The sequence below is a fragment of the Paramacrobiotus metropolitanus genome, unplaced genomic scaffold (genome assembly GCF_019649055.1).
Source record: "Paramacrobiotus metropolitanus isolate TYO unplaced genomic scaffold, Prichtersi_v1.0 Parri_scaffold0000180, whole genome shotgun sequence".
Classification (NCBI taxonomy): Eukaryota; Metazoa; Tardigrada; class Eutardigrada; order Parachela; family Macrobiotidae; genus Paramacrobiotus; species Paramacrobiotus metropolitanus.
The window spans coordinates 62684-74622 of record NW_026570400.1 but is presented as its reverse complement, the minus strand read 5'-3'; the positions used below and the strand labels follow the sequence as shown (position 1 = coordinate 74622).

General features: G+C 42.3%; 1 protein-coding gene across 3 annotated transcripts; it reads left to right on the top strand.

The window, feature by feature from the left end:
* Positions 1–1152: 1152 nt before the first annotated feature.
* On the top strand, positions 1153–11892 carry LOC129600490 (thyrotroph embryonic factor-like). 3 transcript variants are annotated; one of them, XM_055499030.1, is made up of 7 exons: positions 1153–1599; positions 1902–2323; positions 8402–8767; positions 9312–9446; positions 9513–9581; positions 10362–10724; positions 11192–11892. In XM_055499030.1, exons 2-6 carry the CDS (start codon positions 2227–2229, stop codon positions 10721–10723), a joined length of 1029 nt encoding a protein of 342 aa, XP_055355005.1. In that variant the 5' UTR covers positions 1153–1599; positions 1902–2226; the 3' UTR covers position 10724; positions 11192–11892. The 3 variants fall into 3 exon arrangements, with proteins under 3 accessions (XP_055355005.1, XP_055355004.1, XP_055355003.1); XM_055499029.1 differs by lacking the exons at positions 1153–1599; positions 1902–2323 and adding an exon at positions 6657–7069 and having other exon boundaries at positions 9516–9581; XM_055499028.1 differs by lacking the exons at positions 1153–1599; positions 1902–2323 and adding an exon at positions 6661–7069.
* Positions 11893–11939: the final 47 nt, after the last annotated feature.

Sequence of the window (11939 nt, the reverse complement as noted above, 5' to 3'; positions counted from 1 at the left end):
AAAATTAATACCTCGTAAAATCAAACCACAGCAACAGGGCCCGGCATAAGTGACACCAACGATAAATCATAAATGTAAAATGCGTCCGACAGGTTGGATTACAAAACGTACGACTGCCGTAGAGGAATACTTCCTATTTCCTAATAAAAAAAAGCTTAACAGCTGAAGTTTCAACGATTCCACCGCTACCGCGATGCCTGTTTTCCGAACATTACAAGTGTTTAGCATTTTCTTACAACTTGCATGATGAAAATTATAGTTTTTTGGAATGCGTGTCTGCCGCCCATAGCGGCGGTGGCATAATACGTAAAATTCTAGCGCCACTCTTGACTCTAGCTTGCATATAAATATTGATACATATAAAGGGTGTACCGCCGGTATCCAACCCACCGGAAGTCCTATATTATCCCGTCTTGAACACCCAGTACATGGAGCAAATAAAGTAATTAAATTTTTTTCTGCTCATTAATAATAGTTATGTAAGTAAGCAAGTTGCGAATGCTCTTGCATAGGTTTATATTGCAGCATCCGAAATTAATTTTAACAGTTAAAATACCGAAACAGATATACGCTTGTAAAAACATCCGAATAAAGTCTTGTGCCAAAATCACCATGCGCCACATTCGGAAAAATTCCGTTCCTTTTGCAGGCATTATTTTTTACTTCCTAGTTTCCTCCATGTTTAATGCTGTTGGCAACTTGGCAGTTGGCAAACAGTCGCACCACGGCGTACGTCGCAAACTTCATCTGTACTCGTATGCAAGCAGCCAGCTCAATTAATTACCGCTAAATTAAACCGTCGTATTAGCAGTCTATTCCGGGCCGGCCCGATTTCGCCCAGGCCGCACATCTTCACAAAACGACACCCGTCTCTCGAGGAAGACCGTGTTGGCGTTTGCTCCAGATTCGGTGGCGAACTTGGAGGATGCGCGGAATAAATGGGCCAAAATATAAGCGCGGGGAAACAAGGATTTCTCGCCGGCCCACGCTGATTGGTCGGTGGGGCAGCGTGAACGAGCGTGTCAGCGAGCGGCAAGCCAGCTTGGCCAACGAACAGCCTACAACACACCGAGAGTGAATACTTTGCCATTCTCTCTCTGTCCCTCTGTCTCGCAGTCGCTGCGGCTATAACGTTTGGCACACTCACCCAGTCCCGCCCCGCACCGAACCGCAGCAGTGAGTGGGAACTCAGCCGGAAGAAATGATTGACTGTTTAGCGCGGCCGGTGATACACTGGTACCCAGCTGACTGGTAGTGTAGTGTACGGCAACACAACGGCTTCCTTTGCTCCAGTACTCTACTTTCCACTCATACACACACACGCGCGCTCTCGTCGATTGTGTACGAATTGGTTACGGCATTTTTATCGAATTTCTTTCTCTTTTCGCCAAAATTTATTCGCATCTACCTGGTAGAACAACACACACACTGCGAACCATCGCGCGAGAGACTCTCCGTCTTCTCTGGGATTACGTTAACTGGTTTCTGTAGCGGTTGGCTTCTGTGGGGTGAATCACGCTGGCCGATGCTGTCATAATTTCGTGGAATCGCTCGGTCTGTTTTTGGAATTGCGTCGATCCCTGGGAAAGTGTTTTTGAGGTAATTTGGTTGCGCAATGTTGTGACGGCTGCTGCATGCTCCGACATGCATGCGCGGCGTTGGCCACTGGTCAGACAGACTCACAACCCGGATATGCGGATATAGCGTAGTCCATTGTGCGGTCACCAGCCAATCAGCATTGCGCATGCAATGCACACTGACCAACGGCTATATTCCGCCGTTGCGCCAATTTCTGTCTGCATTCTTTCACTTTTCTGCTGTGGTTTACCTACCTTGCCGCTGTCTGCCAATTCAGCCCGCAGCCAGACTAACCTTCCGTTGTTGTTTTTCTTGCATTGCAGAATTTATCCATCCGGAGCGACATTACGCATTATTGATTGTCCGCCATGCAGCGGATACACTGGACTACATTGCGATTATTAGCCGGGAATGGTGCGGCGGGATAAAAATAATTGTTGTTGATGCCGCGGATAATCTGGATTTGACCTGGTTTGCTTGATTGTGGCATTCTCACACTGCCAGCTAATTATATCGTTGGAATATAGCGGCGTTCAGGGCGGCTGATTGCTCGATACACTGCACGGATTGGCGTTGCTGTGTGCTGTTCTTTGACCTGATCTTGGGGTCTGCTGCACCGTTTGCTCGGCCCCAGCGCACAGGGACGGGATGAGCCAGATTCAGACCAGCGCCGGCGCCGCTGCGTATCCCTTGGTTACTCTCAAATCTCTTCTGGAGAACCCATCCATACCTTCCAGACATTATCGTAAGTCCATCCGGGAAATGTTTTGAAAATATTCCGAAAAGAAACGGAGCGCTGGTAATTAAATACATATTTTTGGGAAATTAATTGGCCATGGTTTTCCCATTTTTCCAAACGCCAATTTTTAGCCGCGAATTTTTGTATTTAATATTTATTTTGCCAATTTTCGTATGCAGATTTTTTTAAAAAGCTGAACACCGCAAACCATTTCTTTTTGGTATTTTTATTTGTTATACATCCGATTGAATTCTGCAAAATTAATTTTTCGAAATTAATTTTTAAAATTAAATGATATATTTCGCGCTGATTTCATTTGCCGATTTTCATACATTGAATTTATTTGTGGTTACGGTTTTTAATCGTTTTTTGGATTGCACGCGCGTGTTTTTTTTTTGCGTTATTTACTGTATTTTTATTGACTTACTTAGTCTTACTACAATTGTTACCTCGAATAGATTAATTTTGGGTAACGTAATTTTTAAGGCTGAACAGCGTTCCGGCTCGTAAAATTTGGTTATGAAATATTTACCGTTTAATGCGTTCGCGGTCGATGTACGTAATCAGCGTTTATCGCCAGGTCTCAGGTAATTATCATGGAAACAAAAAGGGTTCGGCATGCGACATCTGAAATTATGCAAATGTCTGCTTTCGTAACATGCAATAATATTTTGACTGGAGCCGGAATAATTCGCATATTTCACTCTGGGAAAATTAGCATAAGTGCAGCGGAAGTGGCGCCGCGAGGTGTCTGATAAGCGCTGATCGTTTGGCTGGCGAAGGTGTGCTTCCGAGTACTGATTAACGATTGGGCCAATTATCAATTTATCGAGTAAAAATATTGACAATTTGCTACCTGATCAGGCGCAGCTATCAGCATATGCCGGGTAGTGGATAGCAATTAGGTAATCATCCCGAAATCGAGCACTGGGTCAATAGTCAACGACTCGACGCGTCCGTGTGTTTATTCGCAGATAAAAGATGTCGTGCAAGTTATGTAATATTTGCTTGTTTCCAAAATTACTACTTAACAGTTTTCTTATGTTGCTTCCAAGATAAACATCATAATTTATTGCTAAATCTTGTTCTTCTCGCTGGCGACCATTTTTATTTACTTTGCAGAAATGCGATCATTTAAGTCGGTGTTTGTTCTGAAATTTTAAATTAGAATTAAATGCTTAATTCAGTAAAATAAATATTGTTTTCCGTTTATTTTATTGTTGGTATTTTTTTAAAAATTTAGAATTAGTTGCGGTTAATTAAATATGAAGAAAAATGCATAATTCAGTAAAATAAACATTGCTGTCCGTTTATTTGATTGTCAATTTTTTAAAAAAACATTTAAAATTAGTTTCGGTTAATTAAATACGTAGAAAAACGTAGGAAATTCAAAATTCATTGTGAAAGAAGCAATGTCAAAGTGCGTATCGGTGTCGGCGGCCGCGCATCGATTTCGGTGGCTTGACAGAGTGGCTGGCTTGATCGGATCAGCGTTAGCCGAAAGTTTGGAGTTTTTTTGCTGATGCCAGCGCGAGCGCCGTGTGTGGTTAGCGAGTGTGTGTGTGTATCGAGCGAGTGGGATTGCGTAATCCGGCAGCGGGTATGGAAATTGAAATGGGGGTAAACGGACAGGCCGGGCAAACGAACGAACGGACGCGCGTGCACACCGCGACTGCTACTGCTGTGTTGTAGCAGCCACTACAGTCACGTAACACGCCCATTTACGCACCGGATGTAGTGCCGTCGAGAGTGTGTGGTGGGCAGCGTTGCAGGCAAAAGTTTTGTTAATTACTCTTCGAAATCCCAGTTATGGGGAAAAATTCAGGGAGCGCAGTTTACTGCATGCGATATTTAATTTGGCGGGATTTTTTGCGGTATTTGTATTAAAATATAAATGCGGTATTTATAAAAAAGCGGTATTTATTCGTATTTTATTTCGCAGCGGTATTTAAAAAATTTAGAATGAACTGCGCTGCGTTTACAGGCTAATAATTATTATTATTTTCGTAGTATCCAAACGAAAACATTGTACTCATAAATTACCATAATTAAAAAAACGCGGCCTTAATTTGCAAGGCAGATTTGGTTCCATTGCAAAATTGGCGTGTTAACTAAAATTTTTGCGGCCGATAAGCGGCTTTTGTGCGTAACGTTCTACGTTTTAGATGATACGACAGAAAAATTCTTATTTTCTGCCATCTCATTTTTAAATAATTATAAAATATTTGTAACGGTGTAGTGCGTTGTTCAAAATTGAACTTGTTTTGCCGGCAACGAAATTAATAGGTATTTGCTGCCGGCGGTGCGGTTCACGAAACGCGCGTGGGAAAATTTGTCGATATTTTTTCGCTTGTTTTTCAGCAAAAATTTTGTGTTTGACTTCCTCACTTCGATGTGCAGCGTAATTTGAATTTTATTTTTTATGTTTTGGTGTTTGAAAAATAATAACTTCAGCTTGCTATTGCTGCAAAATGTCTTTAGCCCTTGCGTAATTCATATGATTTTTTAACAGTCGAAATTTGAAATTCAAAATTACGATTTGCAAAAGTGTGTCAGTATCTCACACCGCTTTCATAACCACTCCTCAGAATTATTTACGGACCCGAAACAAAAACAGACCCGCACACACAAAAAAAGCTCGACTTGGATAACCGCCGCGATTGCTTGCGCAACATCCGTTTGTTGTGTGTTTTTTCTCCTTCGCACACGCGGTACCATCTTTAGTGAGCGCGCGAATCGCGAGAAAAAAACCCCACCAGCCGTGTAATCGATTATTCAAGTGCAATAGGGGGGAGAAAATAATGCCGCGGTGCATTCTGCGGCCGCGTCCGATCCGCGCGCGCACCATCAAGGCCACGGGTTGAACGGACAACGAAGAAGCCCAAGAAAAATGCCGAATGCGGTAATTGGGCCATCAAAATAAACACCGGCCACATACAGCGGCGTTGGGCAATTGTTGCCGTCCGTTCGTTAACATTGTTCGCGGCTGCTGCACGTGGATGCACACAACGGAAATTATTAACAATCAGCGAAGTGTTTCGTTCGTTATTGTGTCCATTTCGGTTGCGCCGGATTATTATGCTGATTTTTATTTCACAATGAGTTGTAGACGGTAATGGTTTTATTGGCCTTGAATAATTTACTGAAAGTAAAAGCTTAAGGAAATATTTTTCGGTATTTCAAGCTCCTATACGGAGCACAAGAAATTCCTTATGAAAAACATTTTACAGTTTGGTTTCGAAGTAATGGACGTAACAAACACTGTGGTAAATAACGAAAACAAAAAAAAATATTTTTAAAATTATATCGCTGTGTCTGTGAAATATTGCAAGAAGTAGGATGTTTTTAGTGAGCAGTGCGACGTTTGCTATAAACTTTGCCGATAAGTATTGTCAGCCCTTGCACTACGCTATTGTGCTAACCGTACCGGCAGCATCGCGTCTGCTGAGCATTGAGTTATACTGTGCAATGGGCAATATGCAAAGTGTATTAAGTATAATATTGGCGCATTCAGCAATCACTAAACAGTGGATCGTGAGAAATAAGTACTTCCATTTTATTTTGGATAGTCGATCTCGAACCTTCTATACTTCTAGTACTGGAGAAAATTTTCTGCATTGTAGTGATCTAAAAAAACGTCGGATTAATAATTGTTGTGTTTCGGCCGGTTTTATATTTTCCGAATAGTTCTTGTAGCAGCTCAAAGGGAAATTAATGGTAATCAGAGAATGGTATTTCAATTCAGTTAGTGTGCAATTGATATAGGCGTATATTCCTTCAGTTGTAGATTTTCTCCGAAACGCTTTACAATCGGTAGTGCACTCACTATATGATTAAATTTTTCCCTCGTTTGTCGTGCTAGTTAGAGCAGCCGTTTTGCCGGTGAATAGCAGACATCCTTGCAGTAGCCACAACTCTGGCGACCTTGCAACGGCGCGCCATACACACCAAGGTTGCGCTCCTTGTTCTCGTTACCTCGTGTACACACGGCAATCCGCTGGCTACTTTGTTGATTATGATGCGATGGGCTCTGGTCTCTAATCAACAATCCAGCCTTGGCCTTGCCGGTGTCCCTGGCCACTAACTCCACAGATACACACACCACTCGGCGACACTAAACACTATTCAAAAAATGCGAAAAAGTTAAACGGCGCAGCCGGTCAGTTTCCCGTATAACTGCGCCCCACTGACCATGCATATAGTGGCGCCGTGTGTTTGCCGATGAATGGAACAGTCGAGGAATCCGCAGTTGAATGCCGGCAGCGGTTAGATTGTTTCTGTGAATCACCTGGCACCGAATTATTCGGATGCGTTGATTGATAATATACCGTTTCTATGAGGCGCAGTATTCCGGTTTGCCGGTGTGAATTCGGAGTAGGAATTTTTTTCCGCTTTCCTCCGTGGAAGTGCTGCGTTGTTCCGTTTGCACTCGATCATTCGCTGCTGTACATAGCGCTACGCTGCTAATAGTATATTATTTTTAGCGAATTATGCGCGCTTTTAATGGGGAAATATCGTTTTTTTGGCTGTTTAATTGACGTTTATTTTTAAACCGGTAGTGTGATTGCGATTATGGATGTTTGAATATTGATTGTAATATTTACTGCAAATTGCGTACCATGATTTCGCATCGGACGCCCTTGCCGGCGCACTCGCACCATATTGGTCAACATGTCAGTATGTCGATGGAGAACTTTTATTTCGCTCCCAATAATCGAAATTATCAATATGCGCGCCCGTTACCGGCGAAGCGTAAGTTGCGTTTTGCATCGTTTTAGATTTATAGCATTTATTACGATGATTAGAAGGGCACTTTTTAATTAATACTTTGTTATCCTTAGCAGTTACATTTGCTGCAGAAGGATTCTGAGCATTAATTCAATTGAAAAAGGCTGCAAATTTTGTACAATGTAAAGCATGAATTATTATTTTCTAAATATAAGTAAATTTGCTTCGCCGCTAGAATTTACAAAAATTATTACGGCAAGTTTGCGTGCGCTTTTTTTGCATGTATTCCAAGGGTTGAAGCTTAAAATGTTAATTTTAAAGTTGTAGGTAAATATAAAAAATAGAATATAAAAATCTCTATTTTTAGAACTGTGGTTTTGCAGCTGACTCTCTTAGTCGAACAGCAATTAATAACATTCCGCCAGTTCCGTGTTTGGAATGGCATTTGATGTATGACAAATTTCGTAATTATTTGGGTTTGCAACATCGTACTGTATGGTAAAAAAAGCGTTATTTTAAGCGAGGTGCATTGGCACCGTGGTGCATTGTTGAGGGGTGCGATGTTACGCGGGATGCGGTAACGATTGCGTTGGCTGATCTAACGGTAGACGCGCGCGCTGCCGATGCGGTAAGGCCGCTCGCTGTTCAATGACACAGCTAACCACCGTCTGCGCCGGCTCTGTCTCAATGGACAATGCGCGTTCTCTGACCTTGAGCGGCTGACGGACGCTGACGTCAGCCCGGCTATCTGAGGCCGCGTTCAATGACAAAGCACAGGGGGAAGGTTCAGGTTGAGGATAAGCCGGCGCATTTTCCCACAGAACGCACAGCAGGCGGATTAATTAATTATTCAGTAATTACAGTAATCATCCAAAAATGAGCGTAGAAAATCTGTAATCGTCACGTATAAAATACGTTTAAAAACTTAAGTATAGAGTACTGGTGTTCGGCAGTTGGCACTAAAATTACATACTGTAGGACGCTGCAGTAGCGAAAAAGTAATTATTTAAATTTCAGATATTATTTTATTGGTGCAATAACTGAAGTGAAAATTACTATAAATTCTGGCGAGCAGTTTTCTCAATAAATGAGTGTTTAAAGATTGAGCTGCCAAGCGCTACCATAAGCAGCACGGGGAACATCAGAAAATTGCAAATTAAGGATTTTCTGTTTTCATACTTGGTTCTTAGCACATCGAGGTGTTTATTGGACTAAAAAAATTACAGTTAAATTAAACATTAATACAGTGATAATTGCAAATAGATAAAGTATCAGTTTAAAAAAAAAACTGTAACGCGACTGGCCACCGGAAATACCTAAATTAAATGATTTAAAAATTTGCTGGCCTTATTACAGGCAAACTCGCCTCCTCCGGCGGGAACTCCCTGTTCTCCATGAACAGCAAGAAGGCCGACGTGGCCTCCTCCCTGCCGGTGCCGTCGCACTCCGCGGCCTCCCCGTCGGGCCACTCGCCGTCCAGTGTGGCGGCGGCGGCCGTGGCCGGCGCCTGGGGCGGCGTGGCCGGTCTGGAGCAGTTCGAGTCGTCGGCGGCGCAGGCCTTCCTCGGGCCCAGCATCTGGGACAAGCCCAACCCCTACGAATCCATGGCCGCGGTGGGGGGCCCGCACGACTTCAAGCTGGAGTACATGGACCTCGACGAGTTCCTCTCCGAGAACGGACTGGGCGGGCCCGCCCAGGGCACCAGTACCGGCGGTCACCACGGTACAGCAATAAAAGTTTTAATAAAATTTAATTAAAAAATTATAAAAATATAATTTGCAAGTTTTTAATTTTTCCCAGCCAGTTTATTTCTGGTATTTCCAGATTAATAAATTTTTTATAAGTTTTCTTATTTCTTGCATTTTGTTAAAATTAACCAAGTCTATAGATGCATATAGTTTAATTTCTTTTCCTGTGTTTTATAATATTTGACGGATATCTAGGTTGTTTATTAATTTTTACTTGAAAATTTGCAGTTAATTAAATTAAATATCCAATTTCTTATTATTAATAAATATGTTTTTTTAACTTTGCGTTTTTAAAATATTAATCATAATGATTTGCGTTGGTAATCCGAATCATTGTGAATAAGTAGCTGCTGTTATTCTCACTCAAAGCGCCATAGCGCAGTTTCTTCAACAGCCATGCTACAGCGTGCTGTTTGGTTTACGTCGTTTTGGCAGCAATTTGTGTAATTGCAAAGGTCGGCATTAAACTGCTGTTGATATGGTGAGGCGTGTAATTAACGTCAATACGGTCTGCTTAGGTGTGGCCGGCCTGGGCAGTCCGCACGGCGGCTCGGCCTGCTCCAGTCCCAACCAGACGCACATGGGCGGCGGGGCCGGCGAGGACAACAAGGTCAGCAGTTCCACCGGCTCCAAGGAGCGCGAGTCCCCGGGAGGTAAACACAAGTGTGCCCGCTTACCTGTTCAAATACCCTGTCTCAGTGCGCTCTCCTCTCTGGCAGAAGATCTCCCCGGCGTGCCGCACGTCCTCAACAAAGACTCCATGCACATGGGACCCGATATGAATGGCGGTACGTAGCACAATAAATCCCATAGCGCTAGCCTTCGCACATGTTTGATTCATAATCCTATTGACTTTTCTGTATAACTGTATTCAATGATAAATCTCCATTGACGTCGCGGTATCGGTTTTTTTATGGTGTTGTTGATGCCGGTTTGATACGTCTTAATTTTGTTTACACTATGGGTCAATTTAACGGATTACTGTACTGTGCATATACGCATATTTTCACGACGTTCACGGTATCAGTGGGCAATCAAACCAGTCATTCAGCAACCAGACATTACAAAAAATACCGCGATGTGAAAACTCTTTTACTTTGCATACGTATTATGCTCTTTTGTATGCAAATGCCTACCAGAAAAGCAGCCAAGGAAATAGGAAAAAATATTATACAATATATAATGAAATGTATTGAAGTACGAATAGTGAGCAATATAAATTACAAATATTAAAATAATTCGAATGGAAAAAATATCGACTTATTTGGTAATCATGGATCTCAGCTCATGAAACTGATAAAATTAATGATATTTATTGTATGCATTGCTGACTGCTGAGACTACCGAACGTTAATATAAGACGACGATAAGAGAGTACGAAAAATGAAGGAAGAAATCAAAGTAGTAAGGAAATAATGTAAGACATCAAATGAAAATCGAATAATAAAAATATTTGTTAAAATTTCATGAAAAGTGAATGTTGTTTTCATTAGTAACTTAAAGATGCCTTTTTCTTGATTATTATTGTATTGAAAACAATAGTTAATTGTTGCATTTTTGCCCGGCAGATATGGCCATGGCCCCCGTACCCGGCTCCACGGTGAACTTTGACCCGCGGCGCCGCCGGTTCAGTGAGGAGGAGCTGAAGCCGGCGCCGATGGTGAAGAAATCCAAGAAGCAGTTCGTGCCCGACGAGCTGAAGGACGAGAAGTACTGGGCGCGTCGGCGGAAGAACAATCTGGCGGCGAAACGCTCGCGGGATGCCCGGCGCATCAAGGAGAACCAGATCGCCATCCGGGCGGCCTACCTCGAGAAGGAGAACCACAAACTGCGCGAACAGCTCGATAAACTCACCCGCGACAACATGGTCATGCGCGAGAAGCTGGCCGCGTCGGCCAAGATGGATCTGGGGAAGAACAGTGCACACTGAGGTAAATTAGGCAGTTTCTTATGGGCGTCGACAGTTATTTCTCGATCCTGTCAATTTTATTACATTTCTGAATTTGTAACAGAATTTCTGAATCGTATTAACTGGTAATTCACAGCGCGGTTTATTCCTGCGAATATTTTGATTATTGTCGAATTCATCGAACAACAAACATTACAATAAACCTTTATAATATTTCGTTGACGACCATATCGATTGTTGGAAAAATTAAACTTCGAGCCAAATTAAATTAAACAGCTTTGTATTGTAATAAATATTGTATGATTATGCAGTACAATTAAAAGCATTTTTAATCAGTCTTTTTATTCCGAAGTATTTTGTCAAGTTATTCGGGAAGAAAAGATGCGAATATATGAATGTGATTGTTTTATTTTTAATACTATAAATTTTTTTATTTTAGCGTTTATGTTTTATTTTACGCCGTACAATTTTTTGCTTTAATTTTTGCAGGACACATGCCAGCCTCTCCGCGTTTTCATACTGCTGAGGAAATCATTTTACCAAAGTTTTTCTAATGGGCCTTAAATTCGATGGTTATCAGTGTTCTTTGAGCCGCCGCCGCAGTTTGCCGTGTGGTTGTGTTTTTATCCGGAGTGTTGTCGACGTACCACCACACGTACCCACTCTTCCCGTTTTTCCCCCGCGAACGCTAATTGCCGAGACGGACTAATTGTTTTTGTACAAATAATAATTTTCGGGAGAAGCGCGCTCTCCTCTTGTGTTTTTTCCTGCGTGGACGGCGTTGGAGCTGTGTGCGGGAAGTGCATTACTCCGGTGTGAGGCAGGATGGAGTCCATGTTTTTTGTTACATTGGGAAAATCGTTCTGCACCGGTCGGCTGAATACTGGGTGTGTTCGGCCGCCGCTGAAACAAGTATTATCGTGACCTCAGTTGTCGATGGCGTCGTTGCTGCCGCTAAAGCGTGGTTTAATGTGAAACCGGTGTCCGTGTCTTTTTCTGTTTTTTTGGTGTTTGTAATGTTGGCATATAATAATACAGTATAATAATACAGCGCTTTTATTGTCTTTTTTTCTGGCCACTTTTTCGCCGGTGAGGATTTTAATTGTTTTTTGCTCTGGTTGGCTGCGTGCCGCCGGTGTTGGCGCATTTATTCCGCAGGATATTTGGAAAAAATTAAAAATCCTACTATCCTAATGTATCTTGAGGCCAAGTAAAGGAACTTGTGAAAGGAAAACAA